Source organism: Saccostrea echinata, unplaced genomic scaffold (genome assembly GCF_033153115.1).
Source record: "Saccostrea echinata isolate AGI-Se365-2 ecotype Australia unplaced genomic scaffold, CSIRO_AGI_Sech_v1 ptg000042l, whole genome shotgun sequence".
Lineage (NCBI taxonomy): Eukaryota > Metazoa > Mollusca > Bivalvia > Ostreida > Ostreidae > Saccostrea > Saccostrea echinata.
In genome coordinates, this window is record NW_026889791.1 from 4,284,227 (window position 1) to 4,305,468 (window position 21,242).

Sequence of the window (21,242 nt, forward strand, 5' to 3'; positions counted from 1 at the left end):
TGTAGATTCTAAATTGTTAAAATCATGACCCCCGGGGGTAGGGCGGGGCCACAATAGGGAATCCAAGTTTTACATTGAAATATATAGGAAAAATCTTTAAAAATCTTCTTCTCAAGAACCACTGGGCCAGAAAAGCTGAAACTTATGTGGAAGCATCCTGGGGTAGTGTAGATTCTAAATTCTTAAAATCATTACCCCCGGGGGTAGGGCGGGGCCACAATAGGAAATACAAGTTTTGCATTGAAATATGTAGGAAAAATCTTTAAAAATCTTCTTCTCAAGAACCACTGAGCAAGAAAAGCTGAAACTTATGTGGAAGCATCCTGGGGTAGTGTAGATTCTAAATTGTTAAAATCATGACCCCCGGGGGTAGGGCGGGGCCACAATAGGGAATCCAAATTTTACATTGAAATATATAGGAAAAATCTTTAAAAATCTTCTTCTCAAGAACCACTGAGCCAGAAAAGCTGAAACTTATGTGGAAGCATCCTGGGGTAGTGTAGATGCTAAATTGTTCAAATCATTACCCCCGGGGGTAGGGCGAGGCCACAATAGGGAATCCAAGTCTTACATTGAAATATGTAGGAGAAATCTTTAAAAATCTTCTTCTCAAGAACCACTGGGCCAGAAAAGCTGAAACTTATGTGGAAGCATCCTGGGGTAGTGTAGATTCTAAATTGTTCAAATCATGACCCCCCGGGGTAGGGCGGGGCCACAATAGGGAATCCAAGTTTTACATTGAAATATATAGGAAAAATCTTTAAAAATCTTCTTTTCAAGAACCACTGGGCCAGAAAAGCTGAAACTTATGTGGAAACATCCTCAAGTAGTGTACACTCTAAATTGTTCAAATCATGACCCCGGGGATGGGGGGGGGCACAATAGGGAATCCCAAGTTTTACATTGAAATATATAGGAAAAATCTTTAAAAATCTTCTCAAGAACCACTGGACCAGAAAAACTGAAACTTATGTGGAAGCATCCTGGGGTAGTGTAGATTCTAAATTGTTCAAATCATGGCCCCTGGGGGTAGGGCGGGGCCACAATAGGTCAATAGGTATTACAAGGGGGGAAGTCTGGTAATGAACAGCATGGCCAAAGTTACTCAGGTGAACGATGTGGCCCATGGGCCTCTTGTTATTCATATTATCTTATGACAAACAGTGCACATGCTAAATGGGAAAGATTTACCTCTTTAAATGTTAAAAATATGCTGTAAATTGGCACTATGAACTATTTTGAAATGTAGGTCAAAGGTCAAGGGTCTCGAGGTCGGTAACCATGTGCAAAATATCAAATCCATACCCTTTTCAGTTCTCCAGATATAGGGTGTGACAGATGGAAAAACAGACAGACAGACAGATGCCAGGTAAAGTGATCCCCTAGTGCTCTGCTCTGCAGGTGACACAAAAACTCTCTTGACCAGTCTTGCATGTACATGTACATGTTTCTGGACAAAAAATCTGTTTGGAATAAAACTTGTTAATCTTTTAACCTTGCTTTATGACATTTGGTGACTAGATGCATCATTATAACATTATGTTTCCCGATACAAAATTTCCTTGACCTTTGAAACCAGCGTCATATTGTTTTTTGTGTCTTAACTAGGCTGCAGTATTCTTATCTTGTTTTAACACTGGTTTATAAGCTTTGGCATGAGGTTGTCACCATAAAGGCATATATCTTATGTGCTTGTTCACACATCTCAGATGACCTTAACTTTTTAAGTTAAATCAAACAGGAGTCATACATGTACATTTTAGTGTAATGATAAAGATACATGACGTCTGTATAGAGTAGAAGTTTATTAATATACCATGACTTTCACAGTATCATACTTTCAAATTTAATTGTTTAAGTAAATCTTTATTATTGGATGAAATCTTTCTGAGAGAATGTTGGTCCTTTTTAACACAATCGGCACTGTCATTAGTAAGACAGTTTTCCTTAAATGACAAATAAATAGAACTAAAATCCAGCAGAATTGATTGATAGGGATAGCAGTTACGTCTGATCTACGTCCTGGGTAAGATCCACTTTGACCATGTTGGTGGCAGTGGACATTCCACCTCCCCGTAAACCGGCCAGGAATACCTGGGGCCGCGGAACATTGGTGGAGGCATCCGTCTTTGTCTGAGTCTCCTGGTCTCTGTAATGTATATAAATGATTGGTGAAATGGTGGTTACTTTTACAATTCTTAGATTCATATAAAGATGTTTGGTTGGTTGTTGTGTCAACTGTTTATGAACTTTTTAAAAACAAAATATGAATTTCATAAAATCAGGAGATTTTCTTGAGCTATTTTCAACACAGCTAAAGACCTGAGGCTGTGAACAACTAGGAAGATACATATTGGTACTACTTAGTGTACATCCACAACTGTACAAAGTACACAGTGTACAGATTCCGATGTTTATAACTTTGCTTTGAGCACAACTTTTGTAGTGCCGTATAAGTTGAATATTTAGGTTGCAAGACAGGCTTACCTCCTTAGTGCTGAATGAATTGTTAGTGATTATGCAATTTTAGTGATCTCAACATCCTCGCTAATAAGGCCAAAATTGAATCCTCGCTAAAAATTCTGCTTATACGGTAACTTAGGGAAGGGAAATAGGGGATGTGGTTGTGGGCATAAAATTGGCATTGCTCCACTTAACCAAGTTTTTCCTGAATGTACGTCTCAGTTTATATATAAATGCTTTGGATAACAGATGTTAAAATTTTGTTTTTAAGTAAAATGCACTGCTGATATCTGCATATTACAAATATTCTTCAATCTGTAAATCAGCACTTGACATTAATAGCTATACTTCAATTTTAGTGAAATCTCATATGAACTGATACATTAATGTGATATGTATAGAGTAGACATACTTTGGAGGCCAGACTTGTATGGCATTGTCTCTTCTCATGTTACTGAGATTAGTCTGTACTGAGTGAGTGATCCGTGTCCGCAGGTTAGCCTGAAATAGAAATGTTTACTCTGTTAAACCATATTTATAAACTATGTATTCTTTATTTTAAGTTCCTGAGTTCCCATTCATTCCATTCATATGACTTGACAATGTTAGACTCCATAAAGTGGGTGTCTGTCTGTGTACCACTGTCACATTTAGTGACCGGCTTCTCTATCATACGGCCTTGATCTTTTCCCTATCAATTAAAATGAGCTAATTAATTACCTGTTTTGTACTAAGAATTCATCTTGGAAATGAACTTTACATGGTACAATGTATTAGTTGCAAAAACTTGTACCACTCCACGCTGGAAATATTTTCCCATTTATTTAGCCATTTTGGTCATTTATAAGGAGACATAAAAAGTGGCTTTCAGAATCTCTTGAGAAGGAAAAGAACTAAGGGATCAGAATTTAAAATAGGCTGAAGCTGTGTGTTACTGGGGTTGGAAAAAATTGCATTAGAGATGTAAGATTTCACGTCAGTTTTAATCTTCATCAATTTCATAAAATAAATAACTATAGTCACTTGTACATGATTTCATGTAATACTAGTAATATAAAGGAATAATTTAACATATACATGTACCTACTGTCAATGCTGCATTAAAATAAAAGACCTCAAAGAAGAAACTATTTTCAGACTGTAAATCTGCTGTAGTCAAATTCAATTTTGAAATTATTTGCCTGAAGTGATCAATCATTATTAGTTCACCTGAGCCAAAGGCATATTAAGTGAACTAGTTTGTCTGTCATCTGTCTATATGTCTGTCTGGCATCTGTTCACTTTTCAAAAACGCTTGACCAATTTTTGACCAAATATTGCATAAAGCATCAATTTGTATTGGGGATTAAAGTTTGTTTAAATGAGGGACCAATTAAGCTTCCTTACTGCGGAGATCATTAAGAAACAGAGAAACTAAGGTGGGATCATATTTTCATTAATGTCAATATTTATGATTATAATTGGCTTTGCTAGTGAAGATTTGGACTGAACTGATTTCTTGTCTATCTGGGTAATTTTACCTTACCTGTGAATATGGTGTTATTGTGGCAAACTGGGTATGTAATTCTAATAGCTGAATCAATTCTGGACTTTTCTTGGCCCCTTCTGCTACCAGTCGAATGTAACTGTTAATATTATACATGTATTTATATAGTATTTTTCTTTTAAGTCCAAGATTTTGTTACTTGTTCTACTGATTACTTAAACAAGTGATTTGAATTGGAAATAATACAACTAAATTTCCCTTAGAACAGCAATTTTCTCCATAAAATAATTCATCACTCGGTCATGTAGACCAGGCTCACTTTAAACTTTGTTTAAACTTTAAACTCTGTAAACTTTGAACTAAATATACATGTACCTATCAAATACAACACAGTGTGGGTACATGTATATAGTTTTCTGGCTTTGAACTTAAAGATATCACACACGGAAGTTATTTGATTTAATTTAACTGACCTGTCTGGATTTTGTGCAAATTCTCCTGCAGCATTTTTATTTGAGAAAGCATAGTAATGGTCCTTGTATCGCAGTACTCCTACCTCTGGGTTTGATGGTATCAGAAGTCGGTCATATTTAGCTAAGGACAGAGCACAGTAACCCTGCAGACAAATACAGTAAGAGATTTTTACTTTGAGTTTATCTCAATAAAAATATCTTCACCAAATCCTACGTAATGTACCAGATATGTTTAATCAGTATGCATATTTTCTTTGTAATATTAAGTAGAAATACTTAGTTTTGTAGTGATTTCAAGTAATAATTTGGTAGAGTTTATGCTTTTTCCTCCATTTTCAATATAATTAATGCAATTATTAGACAGATCACTCTTTCATGAATCTACGTACCCTGTACTGTAATGGCAGTTTTGTGAAGTTTTTGGTGGTTTCTGGAAACAACCAATCAGAATCTTTGAAGTCTTTGGGATTAACTCTGTTTTCTGGTCCAGATGTCTGTAAAGTCATTCATAAAATAAAGAGCTAGGTATTTAGAGAGATGTCAATTATAAAAATTAAGAAAATTTACACTGAGATAACAATTAATTGAGGAATGAAACTAAATTATACATGCCCTTATTGGGGGAAAAATTTCTTTAGCTTACAAAAATTAATTTTTCTCTCTAAATTATGCCATTTTTTGTCCAGGAGATAGAGAGAGAAAAAAAAAATGAATTTTAAATAAATTTCATAAACCATTAAAATCAGAGACAAATTATTGTTGAAGATGAAATTTTCCAAAGAAAACTTTAGTTAGTGAATAAACAAGTATATACATACATCTTGAATTCTTTGTTCATCAGTTTTCACAATAACACCTTCTAAAAATGGACTGAGTGCTTCATCATTGAACAGTTCTCTATGACCCTGTAAGAAATAAATTTACCATTTTGGCAAACTGTCAAACAACAATGAAAATTCCTAAGCCAACAAGGCTCAACTGAGCTACATTAACACAAACTCTTCAAACTTGTACATAAAGATATTGAAATGCAACAACCTACATTTCATACGACTTATCTTAATCAATAATATATAGGATATACACAGCCTGGCACATAGTTTAGACTAGTTTAGATATACTCACCCTGGTATAGAGTTCCAAACTAGCCAGGATATAGTCACCCTGATACATAGTTTAGACTTGCCAGGAAATACCCCCCCCCCCCTTTTGTATATGGTTCCAGACTAGCCAGGATATACTCACCCTGGTATATGGTTCCAGACTAGCCAGGATATACTCACCAGGGTATATACATGAAGTTCAGACAAGCCAGGATATACTCACCCTGGTAAAGAGTTCCAGACTAACCAGGATATACTCACTCTGGTATATGGTTCCAGACTAGCCAGGATATACTCACCCTGGTATAGAGTTTCTGACTAGCCTGTATATACTCATCCTGGTATATGGTTCAAGACTAGCTAGGATATACTCACCCTGGTATAGAGTTTCAGACTAGCCAAGATATACACACCCTGTTACATGGTTTCAGACTAGCCAGGATATACTCACCCTGGTATAGAGTTTCTGACTAGCCTCTATATACTCACCCTGGTATATGGTTCCAGACTAGCCAGAATATACTCATCCTGGTATAGAGTTCCAGACTAGCCAGGATAAACTCATCCTCGTATATAGTTCAGACTAGCCAGGATATACTCAACCTCGTATATAGTTCCAGACTAGCCAGGATATACTCACTCTGGTATAGAGTTCCAGACTAGCCAGGATATACTCATCCTCGTATATAGTTCCAGACTAGCCAGGATATACTCACTCTGGTATAGAGTTCCAGACTAGCCAGGATATACTCACCCTCATATAAGGTTTCAGACTAGTCAGGATATACTCATACTGGTATGTGGTTTCAGATGAGCCAGGATACACTCACCCTGGTATATGGTTCCAAACTAGCCAGGATACACTCACCCGGGTATAGAGTTCCAGACTAGCCAGAATATACTCACCAGGGTATATACATGTAGTTCAGACAAGCCAGGATATACTCATCCTGGTATATGGTTCAAGACTACCCAGGATATACTCACCCTGGTATATGGTTTCAGACTGGCCAGGATATACTCACCCTGGTATAGAGTTCCACACTAGCCAGGATATACTCACCCTGGTAAAGAGTTCAAATGTAGCCAGGATATACTCACTCTGGTATAGAGATTCAGACTAGCCAGGATATACTCACCCTGGTATATGGTTCCAGACTAGCCAGGATATACTAACTCTGGTAAATGGTTTCAGACTGGCTAGGATATATTATTACTCACCCTGGTATATGGTTCCAGACTAGCCAGGATATTACTGAGAACACTGAGTAAAACCATTTCATCCTGAAAACCACTCCACAACTGAGATAAATGGATAAATTGTGGCTGTAAGACAAACACAACTGTATTATTTATAATCTAATATGCATTTAAGGTTTATTTATACATAATTACTGTCAGAGACAAAGTGAGGTGCTGGAACAAAAAGAAAGGTGACATGATATTTAAAAAATGTATATCATTATACTTGTATTTTAAAAGGAGTAAAATGAAAATTTTAAATGCATTAATTTGCATTTCTTACAGTGACATGTTCTACATACACCATTTGAAATCCATTATATTCTACTGTACCATGAGTAGTCAAGACTGCAATGTCATATTGACATTTATACCCTGAGAGAGTACTGGGCTATTCAAAACTTAATATTTGCAAGCACAGAGTTTTCGACTTTCTCTTTTATGCAATGTCTACCCATCCAATGATAAACAGAACTTACATAGACTTGTGCAGTGGGAACGGCTGTTTTAGATTGTACAGTGGCCTGTAGCTGCTCCATTCTAGATGCCAGTTGTTGTTCTAACAGTTCAACTTGTTGAGCACAGCTAATGACATCATTCTGGAGACCAAAAAGAACAAGTTAAATAAAATGTTCATAATTATTTCCCTTAAAAAAAAATCCACAGAGTATGAATGTAAACAGAGGGCATAAGAAAACCACAAAATTAATTTCATATCTTCAGCAATTAGAAGTAATTTTAAAATTTAGATCTCTCCAAGAGTTAAAAATGCTTTAAATATGATCATAGAAAGAAGGTTATCAGTTGAAAATTGATCGGCTGCTTAGTCTACAGCTATTGAGAGTCCACACAGAGGCTGATTCTGTGTCAGTCAATCAAACACTCCACAAAGTAACATTACAATTTCAAATAACCACAACATGCAATGTATTGTAAAACTTATTGACTTGGTAATGCATTAAGTGCATATTTGTAATTCTAGGGAAAAAATTAACTCTATTTTAGCCAGAAATGGCAGACATGACATATATACACATATTTAAGTTTATATAAATGAATCTCTCTGGTTAACTGATTGACTTAACTGTTTGTCTTAGAGCGATGTTTAATGCTTATATATTTATTTAGAACACCATGGTATCAAGATCTCATGCCCTAGCTAGCTACTAAAGACCTGAATAAGGACCAGTGAAAATAATTTATACATACCAGGATGACTCTGAGAAAGGCCTCGTGTTGTCTTGTGTTTATTAAGGCTTCTTTCAGCAGCTGTGAAGATGGCCCCTCCTTGGAGTCTCCAGACAAACTTTTCTCAATCAGAGCTATACATCACAAAGAAAGTCATTTCATTCTCTGTCATTTTGACTTTGTTATACATATAGATCATTAACTTAATTAATATATACAGGCACGTGCTTTGTAAGAGTGCTTGTGTTTTTGTTGCCCTTAATTCATTTAAACAACCTTAAATTGGTTGCCTTATATATCTGGTGCTTTATCAGTTATTCTAAACTGTAAGTTGATGTGTTTAAGTAGATTCTGGAATCTAGTAAATAGATGAATACATTTTTTAAAGATTAAAAACATATTAATGCAATCATTTCTCTTAGAGTTTATTTTCTCTTTGACTCATATCAAAAATTTGTTCAGGCATCCTGATGTTATTTATTTGGTTGTCCAAATGGTGAGATCAAAATACAAGGAGTGTGAGGCCTGCTTAAGCTGTACCTTTATAACTTTGCAGTGTATACCTGTATATTTGTTGGCTGATTTTAGAGTTGCTTGGATTTCTGCATCCACATTCTGAGTGGTGGCAGGGACAGCTTCATTTAAAATGGCAGGTACTATTAGATAAGGTAAAAAGAAAGAAATATTACTAATCCTTAAATGGGTATATGCTTGGTTGAAGTATTTCTTGCACTTGGTCATAGATTGTGTTCATCCTTAATCTAAACACAATTAGGTTTCTGCAGTATTAATTGTATTATAAACCAAATGAAAAGACAAAATGTGTTGACAACCGAAGTACCCCAATATTGTTATATTAGACATAAAATAGAATAATATTTGTTGTTGTTTTTTTTTAATATACATGTATGCTGTGACCAAGATTAGGACTTCTCAAAATAACAACCATCCGAGTAACTGGGTACTCAGTCAGAAAAATAAGCAGTCAATCTGTTACTAAAAATATTCCAATCTGCCAACCGTAGACAAAATCCAGCTGAATTGTACATAGTAGAAAATAGTTAATGTGAGAGACTAATCTCAAAATTACTTTACTATAACTTCCTGTGTAAAATAGTTATAATTCAAATTCTTTTTAATAATTATCCATTTACACCTTTTTATTTTCTGTTCAACAGACATTAACTATAATGTTATTGAATAGCTTCTATTATAGATCATGGATAAAGAAAACTGTTACACTGCCTGGCTAGCTAACACAGTTGTTTCCCTTTATGATTAAAACTGCAGATACTGACATAATGAGTCAAAGATATAATAAAACACACTTATAGTGAAGTGCCAGGGACAAACAATTTTGATTTGTTAAAAATGTAATTTGTTTCTAACTAGAACTGTCCAAAAGGGACAAATACCCCCCACAGGATTTTCAGAGAAGGTGCCAAGTCACTAATACTAGTATTTGATGGATCTAAGAGGTGTTCACAATTTGTTTGAACATTTAGAGTGAAAATTTAATGGTAATTCCTCATTATAATTTTTTTTTTATTTTAATGAATGAAACTACGGTGCAGCCTAATAAAACATCAATACTTATAATAACATTTTTTTATTACACTGAAAAAATAAATAACAATTTTTCAAGTATTTCTCTGTTGGAAAGTATGGATGCATTATTTATCCATTTTTTTCTATAGTGACTATAGGTCAAGATCATGACAAACCCTCAGGTCATAAGCAATCTTTGTGTGAAGTGGAAACTCCCAACATCCCAACATTATTCTCCATAAGAAAGATACAGACCGGACATGAATTATAAACTTTTTCTGTCAGTGACCTTGAACTTGCCCAAATGACCTTGGGTCAAGGTCATGACACACCCTCAGGTCATAAGCAATCTTTGTGTAAAATGGGAACTCACCAAGTTTATCCATAAGAAAGATATGGACTGGACACGAATTATGAACATTTTCTTTCAGTGACCTTGAACTTGCCCAAATACCTTGGGTCAAGGTCATGACACACCCTCAGGTCATGAACATTCTTTGTGTGAAGTAGGAGATTCTAATGTTCCTCCATAAGAAAGATATAGACCGGACACGTTTGCACAGACAGACGGACAAGGTGATTCCTATATACCCCCCTCCCCCCAACTTCGTTTGCGGGGGGTATAATAAGTTCAAAATACATTTTTAAAACTACAGGGAATAAAAATCATATTCATTTTGCTGTATGCAAGAATTCATTATAAGCAAGTTCACTGTAACCATGTTTTACTATATTAATTATTATATAGACATACAATCATCAATTCCTTCCCCTCCTTTTCCACATTCCTTATTGAATAATCTGATTCCTGTCACAATCATCGTCAGCTCCAGGAGTTGTCTTTCCTTGTCTCTCTTTGTGAGTGACATAAAAGTTCCCAGTTCTGTCTGGGGGAAAACACTCTGTAGAGCGGCTACAATCAAGTTATAGAATACTTCTTACTATTTTACTGTAAGTATAAAATGAATCACTACATTTAATTTACAATACTTAATACTATTTTCTGACTATTAAATAGACCATCAGAACAGTTTTTTAATTCAAATCTATCCATTCATAATCCATTGCATGCAAATGAGTGTATACAATACAATAAAATTAATGAACATTGATTTTTACTTTACTCTTTGTGTGATATTTTGAATTGTTGCCTTACCAAATTTTGTGCATGCTACATACATTCTCACCAGAATACTGACATTTCAGACAGATCATTAGCATGTACATAGTGTGTAAGTAAAGCTGTTTATATGAACCATGTTAAACCCCAACTAAATACAATGTTATATTGCAATAAAATGGTTTTGTTATTAAAACTACTACTCTGACCTGTGCACCATTGAGACTATAAGTTTCTGTACTGATTTTAAAACTTTAAAATTAGCATGGGGAAAATTTCTAAAGAGTAAGCTGCAGGTAGAGGGACAATTAAATCTTTATTGTCAAGCTAAATTTTATTCAAGTTTTCTACTTTTAATTCCACCTATAATTTTTGCCAAGTACATGTATTAAATAGTTTTATGTTGAGAGTGCATGCTAATTTAAGGTCACTGACATTTTAGCATTTTTGCTTAAAAGGTGTCTTAATTGATATTCCTTGATCCTAATTTCCCCTTTTATTTTATAATACATATTAGGTTATATATTATACTCATTCTTGTGCAAGTAAAATAACATAGTATCTGAATTTTGCTAAATGGGACCATTTTCTATTGACGCGATATGATAATACTTTAGTACACATGCACAATTGAAAAGAACTGATAAAATAAATGTCAAGCAAAAAATCAACATTATTTCAAACAATATGTTGCTTCAAAAGATATCTACATGTATTTAATGAACTTGGCTGACATCATATTTGATAATTGGCTATATTCCATCTTCGCTAGCCAAGGATGATGATCCATTCCTCCTCTCTTTTTAAGAGACAAGGAGCAGATATAACACCCTTGGTTAGCGAAGATGCAATCTTGTAGAGAGTCATTTTTAAAATTTGAATTCTCTGCAAACTCCTGGTTCTTGCAAAGCATTTTTCCTGTATTGTGCATGAATTTTATGGCTTGAAAAAATGTGTGGCCTCTGATGACCTTGACCTTATACCTGTAGCTTCCCTGACAACAGCTATGTCTGTAGGACTGCCTAATCCCGACCTTAGTAATACGGCAGACACTATCTTCCGGTATAAACTTTCTAACTCCTCTCTGGTTCTGGCTCTACTATCAGTTATTTCTCTTATAACAGGCTGTAACCGAGACTCTAAGACTCTCCGATGTTCCTCCAAAAAATCAGCTGAAAATGTAAAGGTTAAATATACTTATTTTTGTACTTTAATAGATAAAATAGATCAATAAAAAGCATCAGATCTTTATCAGAATTGTTTTTTAAAAACTTACATCGTGTTGTGTAGTTCATATCAAAATACACCTGCATTTTGACAGTTTCCAAAGCAGGTGATCTACTGTCCATAAGTCTGTCAACACATAGCTGAAAGAAAGAAATTAAGAAATTTAATTTAAAGAAAAAAAACAAAGATACATGTATATATATTAAATAATTAAGTGTGAATAATACATTGCAGAATTGAAAAAAATATATGAAGTTCTGAAAATAGTTTATTTATAAACAAAACTTTGCAAAGCCATTCTATTTATAGTAACCATTGTTAATTTTGCGCAGTGAATTAGATGCATAATTACACCATATGCATTGGTTATTTCCATAATATCCAGATAATGTACTGCTGTACTGATTAATCAATACTAGCAGTGCATTATCTGCATATTGCAGAAATAACCCCCATATATATGGTATATGAATAAAGCATAGACATAGCCGGTTTTCGACCTTTATGCCTGACCATCAGCCCAAGTCTTGATTTTTATGAGGATTACTGTGTTAGATATCAAAATAGCTGTCCTACCCACCCAGAAACATATGGGTCAGAGCTCGAGTTTATCAAACAAAACATTTTTTAATGATGGTCCAAACATAATTTTTATCAATTCAAGCAAAGTATATATATAATAATTCTGCAAACATTATTGATCATTATGCAGAAAAGGGAAACAATGTTCATAATTCCATAAGATTACCTTGATAAGCTTTTGGACATCATCCTTAGTTAGAGTTCTGTCTACATTAAATTCATTTGATGGATCCAAAACAACAGCCTTAACCTGTGAATTTGAAAATATCAAGCTCAGAGATCCTCATTTTGAATAAAACTTTTAAAAAACAAACAAATTCAATCACAGTATAGTCTTAAAGCTGTTAATTTAAGTCCAATACAATAAATTTGTATCGGCACTTGACTTACCATAAAAGCAACCAGAGTTTCAGATACAGCTTGTCCCTTACTAGCACATTCCTGTGCAATTTCCCTGATGATGTTTTTAATCACACTCTCCGCTTGAGCTCGAGACATGTTTGTTTATTTTCTACTCTCGTTATCTGAAAAAATCCAATTAAAAGTAAAAATAATTACTCCTCGACTTGTCATTTTTTTCCGGAAACAAATATACATTTTATAAAACATACTCATAACTTTAAACATAGCCTGAACGACTTACTATTAAACATAAATGTAGGGAATCGACAATTAAAACAGAATATCGCGGCACCTAGACCTCCATATTGTTTATCCATAGATACAGCTGCGTGCGCGTAATCCGGAAATACAAATCCCACGTGACCCAGATGGCCGTCATCTCTGACTGATTGGAGACAGAGGATGTGCATCACTTTAAATTTATCAATTATGTAGACTCTGGATAATTAGCAAGTGCAATGTGGCAAAAAACGGACAGAAGTCAAAAATATGGAGTTGGTAAGTCACAAGTCTCCAATCTCTGATACTTATAAAATGTTTAAATGTGTGGAAAATAAATGAGGAAGTGGAGAAATAATATGTTCATAACATGTTTAATAGGAAGCACCATCATCACTATCAAATAAAAAATGCCAATGACTAATCAGCCACACAAGCTCATTAAAATGCAGGAAAGGAAGTGAATTGTCTGTTAAAGTAGTGGATGGGCTTCGTAAATATAATGTTTTAATTTAAATTAAACATTATTTATTGAGATGTGTACATGAAGCTAGATTTATGGGGGTGAATGAAAAGTAACTTAATTACAAGTAATTAGGCTGTAAGGACAGTGTAGTCTCCTTTCCCTTGTCAGTTTTCCCTTTCTATTATTATTAGCTGAATATTTATCATTAAGAAATATTCCTAAACATATGGTTTCTTTACCCCCTCTATCATAAAATAATATATATGCATCACATGAACTTTTGTTTGGAAGGCAAATCATATGGTTGAAATTGATTTGTTTATCCATCCCTTTTGCTTTATCATATCCAAAACTACTCCTTTATACACTGAAATGGAATAGTTTTGGATAGGGTGGCCATGTTCAATCATAATTACCTGGGATCAATCTGATGCAAATTTTGCTGCAACAGAGACCTGTACATTGACAGTATAATGGGTCTCTTGCTAAAATGATAGCTTTTGGGATTATAGTGGTCAAAGGTCATGGCATCTGTTGCAAGGAGTATTTTAAAGTGTTGTTTTAATTAAATAAACATGATTTACATTTAATTATGATAGTACATGCTTGTTTTGCAGTGGATGTTTGTATCGGCAGATTCATTTTTATTTGACTATGACCAACATTGATCAATTGAAATTGCATAGATAATGCCGTCTGTAGTATATATCATGTATATGATCATTCAAGCTGCAGATTTTGCATGTGACCTACATTTTAGAGATGAAGGATCAAGTTGAAACAGCTTCATATAAAGTACATGTAGATCTTACTTGCATATATTGTATTAATAATTGTCAAGTGATGACATGTGAAATCTTTCCATTGGCTGAGTAATTCTACAGACTGATTTATAAAATGACCAAAACCTTTAAACAAAAGAATGTGGGTATCACTTATTTTTTCATGTATTTATTGACCTCTGTTTTTTTTTTTTTAAATCTACATGTAATTTTTTTGTCATTGTGTATTCAGTATGTACTTAATATAATTTCTTAAATTTACATAATATTGTTTATCTTGTATATGATATATACTTAGTTGTACCTTAATTTTCAATTTTGACAATTATAAAAATGAAAAACATGTTAAACCTTTAATATCAGCCATAGTCCTTTGAGCTCTCTATTTAAGGGTCTTTGAAGAATTGTAAGAATTTAAAAAAAATGATAAAACCAGAAAGAAATTAAGATAATTCTATTTTTATTTCAGTTCTCTACAACTTCCATTCTAGACTGCCACACCGACTAGATTTAAATATTGGAGACACTGTTCACATAAGCGAGGAATTAGATGGTGAGTTTACTATTATAATAGATGCAAATAACATTTTTAATTTTAGGAGCCATGTGGGCCCCGAACTTTACACATTTTACCAGCCCACATTGATATTTTAGGGTCAACAATTTTCTCTCCACCTCATAAGAAATTCTCAGTCTTTTTGTATTTTAATCTCTAAGAAATATACTTTGCTGTTCACAGTCATTCATTTCCCTGATGATTTTGACACCATGAATGAATGAAATTGCATGAAATTTGATCTTTTCTTCATTTGAGAACCTCACAAAATGATGATGTTAAGGAGATTCAGGGTCTAGAAAACATTTTGTAGGTAGGAAACAGTGAAAATTTAATTGTAGAATCAAAGTATGTCAGGTTTTGGAAAAGTACTGATAAAGTTGTTACTCACCATGTGAGCAATTACATCTTCTAAGAGTTGCTCCCCCACAGCCAAAATTACTAGCATTTGCTAGTGGGCGAGTGGTTTTTTGCAACCCTGATTAGCATTTTTATTTCAATGTGAAAAAACAATATTTTCCCTTTTTTAAATCTTTTTTTTCTTCTTCAGAAAATATCACTAAAACAAATTTTAAAAATGTGTATTTAAAGTATTATAAACAGTATGATATTTTGGAGTGTTTATTAAATAAACTTAATGCTGCATCATTTAAAGTGAAAACTCGTCAGCTGTTACAGAATGGCTGGTGTATCAGATCCTTGTACATGCTGTAGTGTCTACATATCAGTGCTAGGAAAATTGAATGATAATTATCCCTACAAATAGGGAAGTACATAAAGCTCTCAGTAACTTGACTCCTAGGTGCAGTTTGTAAATAGTTTAAGTGGCCTCATTGTACATGGTGTCGGATAGTTTAAACATACATTTGTGTTACATTTATGCAAGTAGGCTTTCGTAATAAATTTCTGCCTGTCCATCTTCTGTCTTTTCATGTGGGACATTTTTCAAAATTTGAACCTCAAAACTTTGAGATGACCAATATTTATTGAAGGTTTTTCACTTCCCACATTTCAAATTTCAAATGTGTGACACATGTATTTGTTCCTTTTTGCCATACTGTAAAAGCTACCTTAATAGAATTATCTGTCACAAAAGGGTTTTTTTTGACTCAGTTTAAATTTTGCAAATAAGAAGCATATAAGTACTCTGAAATAGTGCACCCTCAATTTTTAACACATTATGATTAACATGATTAAAGTAATGAGAATTTTTGCCTCAGATATTGCTTCTGTAACAAAGAGAGGATGATGCCTATGTTGTTACTGTGAAGAAAGAATATATACCGGTATGCCAATTTCAGTTAATACTGATATTGGTGTTTCCTTATGGACATGTATCTGTGTAATTTATAATTATCCTTTCCTTTGTTTTTCAAATTTAGTTCTGTTTCAAAGTTAAAGCAGTCACCAATGTGGTCGGACTGGTGCAGTGTTAAGAGTAATCTGTTCTAGAGTAGCAGAGAAAGGAGTTGATTCATAAGTCACCGGTTCGAATCCCACTGTGGGACGTAGAGACAGGTCTTTTAGATTAGACTGTATAAACCAAGGTCATGTGTCACAGTATGTGCTGACACAAATAAAAGATCCCCACTGCTCAGTGACCACAAGTGCTGACTACATGCAGGTCTAAATTTACAGACTTTCCACCATCAGTTGGAATGTAAACAAAACAAATAAACAAAGTTAATGCAGTATGAGCTGCAATGTACTTGTCAGAATGTTTTGTTATTAAGTTATAATTTACAATTGAAGTTTATAAACTTCTGTTATTCATGTAAAAATAAAAATAAAAAACTACTTAGAAGCTGCAGAATTAACATCATAGAACATTGTTTACAGCATTCTCAAAAATGCAGCTCACATTGCTTTAAATGTACATGGAGACTAAAATTATAGGCACACTGTAGATGGCTTCCTTATTGCAAACATTGTTTTCCTCTATTTTGACTTCATCATCTGAAAACTAAAATTTAACATAAAAATAAGCATGATTTTTCAAGGAGATCTGAGTTAACAACATTACATGTCTCCTTTAGAGATGATAAAAGAAACAAGGGGGGCACAATTTTTTTTTTCAACTAAAATTACTGGATGAGGAAAAAACATGAATCATTAGTAAATAGTTATGTGATTTTGGGCATGTTGAGTTGTAAAATTTATACAGAAAAAAAATTTAGTACCAAGATTTTAACCAAATTGTACTCAAGATGTGGTGTATACACATGTTGTAATACCATAAACATAGTCATACTTAAATCATAATTGACTAAAATTACAGACATGCACTGTCCATTTCATGACCATGATGACAACCATCAAAGAATTTCCCCTTTGTATTTTATGTCATTTTGGCAAGAACTTAATCAGGTGGTTGTTCTTTATAAATAATATGTCACACATTATGATGTGTACCACTATGAGGCTTTCCAGAGGATGTAACTTACACAAAAAAAACCCTATATAACTATCAAGAAGCAATTTCAATTGCCAAAACTGTTAAAAAATAGGACTTGGATTAGTTTTTTGGGACATATTAGTAAGGGGTTTCAGATATCTGCATACTCACATATCAGGAAGAGAAAAGTGATTTGGGTGAAATATGTTATGCCCCATGGTTCCCTTATTTTTCACCTGTCCCTGTCCCAGATTTAGATTTGAGAACTATTCAAATATGTAATAGTTGAACTTTGGTATCTCAAATACCATGTATATGTCGAACTGATTTGGAAGTCCCATGCACTTATTCTTTAAGTATTTTACCCCCGATATCTGGAATCCTTGGATATCCCAAAGTTTTTTCTCAGTCCCATTGAGTTTAAGATAATGAGGTTTGACTGTATCTGGAAAAGTAAGGTGTCCCAGGTAACCATAGTGGCTCAATACCTTAATGTTTACTGCACTGTTGTTGTTAGGCCAGTTTTGTGTTATAAGGTAAAAAACACAGGGGCTAAGTCCATTTTGCTTCCAAAAGTGGTATATACTATAAAGGAAGAGTTAATGTGATAATCAACATAATAATACTAAATATGAAGAGACCACAGTTAAATTGTTCGGGAATAGTCATTTACAGCATAATGATTTTTTTTTCCCTGTACATTATAATTTTGTCTTTTTTTAATTATCAAAATGATACAAATGCTATTATTTGCATTGTATTCCCAGTCTGCTGAGGAAGTTTTTGTTCTTTATATATACATTAATACATTTATGAGTGTGATAGTTTTTGGTGTTGTCGAAAGAGGAAGTTGATAAACGAGTTTTACTTCCTGCTTTAATGAGCAGCTGAATGCTGTCTAAAGTGTGTAAATATTAGATTATCTACAGAGTGATATGCCCCGGTCATTGAAGATAGTCATCTTTTTACTTCTGCTAAAATATCTTGTAAAGAGCATTTACTTCAACATAAAATAAGAAAGATTCAGTCTGTTGTTTCCTTGCTACATTTAATGTTACCCAAACAGATTTTTTTCCCGCTGGTTTTAAAGCAGAGCTAGTATTTAGATAGGGACTGATCTAACTCATATTTACTTTGTACCAATATAAAGTATGTGTATATTTCCTCAAGCGAAAATTCCCCCTTGAATAACTTAGTTTTTCCTTTGAAAAATTCACCTACACCCTTAGAAAAGATCATACTGTAATATTTTTGCTTGTTTACCACCATTACATATCAAATATTTACCTTTGCTGTACTTTATACCACTTCATTTAAGCAAGCTGTACTTTTATAGTATATTTGTGGTTCTTTGCCTGACTATTTCATGTCAAAGTTACCTAATGTAGCATGAAGTGACACAAAGAGCTAGATTCATAATTTCACCCCAAAAAAGGGTAATTTCCTCCCAAAACTTCATATGAATCCCTGCTGGAATGATGATATCTGTGTCCCTCTAAATCAACAACTTTGTGATTAGCTCTATAGTAGATTATGTCAGAGTATATGTACTATCTAATAGTATCTTCAAACATAAGTACATCAAAGCAAAATGCTGTAAAGATCACCTTTGAATTTGATACAAGGTTTATCTACAGAAATTAACTAACATGAAAAAATAGATCACCAACAATTTGGCATTATGTTTTTTAACTAGAGTCATCTATGTTTAATAAAACTTTTCCTTTTAGTTAAACATTGTAGTGAAGGTTTTAAAATTCTCCTTGTTTATTTTTAACTCTCCTGGTCAAAGACCAGACCAATAGAGCTAGTGCCTCCTTCATCCATCTGTCTTTTCATCTGTCTGTTTGTCTGTAAACAATTATTCAAAATGCTACTCCTTTTGCATTTTAGGGTTGATTTCAGTAAAACTACACAAGTAAATTTACTGAAATCAGCCCTAAACTGCAGGAGTAGCATTTACTACACAAGTAAATTACGCAGTCTGTAATATAAAATGTCAATCTTCAGCCTATCTCTACTATTCTAAGATTTGCAGTGATCTCGACCAAAAGGACGTCATGGACTTTTTCTTCAGTATTTGGATTCTTGAGATTCGAATGCACGAGATACAGATGTTTAACCATTTGATTTTTTTTCTATTGTTGCTATAAATTGCACTAAAAGATAAAATTTTTGTTTTTAGATTGGTATTTTGGATACAAGATAAAAAACAAAAATGAAAGCGGAATCTTTCCGAAGTCCTATATCCATGTGCGGGAAGCTGTGGTTGCTAAATTTGGGTATGTTCTCAAAGTTAATCTGAGGAACAGTTATCAGTCAAAAAGCAAATCTGTCAACATGTCTTATTCTTTTGAACTAATTAAATATATGACCACTTGATTTTTTTTAGCTGATTTATTTAGAAGATTTGATTTTTAAAGTACGTATGTACTTGCATATAAGTCGGTTATATTTTTTTTTTAAAAAATTGCCATCGACCCACTTATAGCCTTGTAAGTTGGTTGGATTTTTTTTTGCCAGAATCAGTTTCCAATTTCAAATAAATTTTTATATGTATAGAAAGTTAGAAAGTATGTTTGGAGTACAACATTGATATTTAATATTTTATTAATATTTTTAATAAAGGTGTACATTTTAAACAAAATGAAGTTCATTAAAATCTGTAAGCACTTGTACTTTATGCATATGAAGACTAGATTTTCCTTTCCTGCAATTTAGAATCTTAAGAATACAGACATATTTATCCAGACTTATCCCAACTTTTGTCAATAATAATCATTGGTATTGTTATAAAAATAATACATTTTTGCTTCCAAAAAAATACTGATATTTCTTTGACTCACTTAAAAGTCAGACATGAGTATAGGACCAAGTTTAACTCCCTAAAATTCTGACTTGTAGGCGACTACATTTGGAAATGGCTAAAAAAAAATTTAATTCAATATACATTTTTTGCTCTCCAGACACTAGGGATAACATTTTGGAAGAAAGTAAGAGAAATGTGTTGGTTTGTTACAGTATTTTTTTTAACATAGGTCCTTGGAACGTGTGACGTCCACAGAGTCTCCCATTGCACAGGAAATCAGCACAGTACTGCGAGAATGGCACATCATTTGGAGGCAGTTCTACTTGGTTTGTACCTTTCACATAGTTGAAAAGCAATACATTTTGATATATATATATATATTCAGACATTAGACTGAATAGAAACTTGTTATGCTTCTTTGCTATGAAGACCTTTACTGAATACATATATATTTTCATCATGTTATTCACCATTATTAACTGTTGTACTTGTTGGATGGTTAATCTTAAACTCCCTGTTTCAACTGAAATTGCAACCATTACTTGGTATGTTGATTTTATTCTGCTCACTTTTTTCTTAAATGACTGATGTTTGACATCATACATGTACTTGTTTACAGGACAGAAACGAGGAGTTGGAGAAGGTGCAGGGAATGATGTTAGAACTGATGGACTGGAGGAAAAAGATCATGTCCAGGAAACTGACCAATGTGAGCATGTGTTTGTTGTTGACATTATCTGATAAATCTCACATACCCATGGTAAAGCAGTGTGGTTCAACAATAGACCAGTAGTCTGGTGTAGGAATTGTGTTTTCTTTGGGATAGATTTCAGTTTTCTCTCTAAAGCAAAAGTTAAATCCCAGGGTACTGTGAAGTCACTATATTTATAAGGCATTCATCAGGTTCCTATTTGTTGGTACTTCTTGCTTCATGAGTTATAAAATTGAGAACAGTCAACTATTTCCTGAGAAGTCATGTATTATTGAAATCATATCTCAACAAAATTGTTAAATTTGAAAATTCTCAAAAGAAAATAACAGTAAATTGCACACTTCAGTAACTGCTATTTCATTCCTTGAAGAGATGTGTTATTATTTTAAACATACAGTTTTTGTAAAATATACTCTTTGGGGTATGTAGTGTGGAAAGCAAAATGATTGCTAAGCTTATTTGGGTAGAA

At 33.5% G+C, this 21,242-nt stretch overlaps 2 protein-coding genes across 7 annotated transcripts in view; one reads left to right on the forward strand and one right to left on the reverse strand.

Annotated features, from left to right (window-relative positions):
* Positions 1 to 1,800: 1,800 nt before the first annotated feature.
* On the reverse strand, positions 1,801 to 13,126 carry LOC133201199 (cilia- and flagella-associated protein 206-like). The gene is made up of 17 exons (XM_061336995.1): positions 13,076 to 13,126; positions 12,823 to 12,956; positions 12,599 to 12,682; positions 11,900 to 11,990; positions 11,607 to 11,795; positions 10,258 to 10,416; positions 8,519 to 8,611; positions 7,977 to 8,089; positions 7,247 to 7,366; positions 6,747 to 6,851; positions 5,241 to 5,327; positions 4,812 to 4,916; positions 4,423 to 4,565; positions 3,989 to 4,088; positions 3,021 to 3,154; positions 2,876 to 2,977; positions 1,801 to 2,149 (listed from the first exon to the last, which is right to left on the reverse strand). Exons 2-17 carry the CDS (start codon positions 12,928 to 12,930, stop codon positions 2,005 to 2,007), a joined length of 1,878 nt encoding a protein of 625 aa, XP_061192979.1. The 5' UTR covers positions 12,931 to 12,956; positions 13,076 to 13,126; the 3' UTR covers positions 1,801 to 2,004.
* A 53-nt stretch (positions 13,127 to 13,179) lies between these two features.
* LOC133201196 (dedicator of cytokinesis protein 1-like) overlaps positions 13,180 to 21,242 on the forward strand; it is a 65,951-nt gene continuing 57,888 nt past the window's right edge. For all 6 annotated transcript variants that reach the window (XM_061336987.1, XM_061336986.1, XM_061336984.1 and 3 more), the window contains exons 1-5: positions 13,180 to 13,332; positions 14,771 to 14,854; positions 19,438 to 19,534; positions 20,291 to 20,387; positions 20,681 to 20,770. In XM_061336987.1, coding sequence (XP_061192971.1) covers positions 13,293 to 13,332; positions 14,771 to 14,854; positions 19,438 to 19,534; positions 20,291 to 20,387; positions 20,681 to 20,770 — 408 coding nt within the window. In that variant the 5' untranslated portion in view covers positions 13,180 to 13,292. The remainder of the gene's footprint in view (positions 13,333 to 14,770; positions 14,855 to 19,437; positions 19,535 to 20,290; positions 20,388 to 20,680; positions 20,771 to 21,242) is intronic.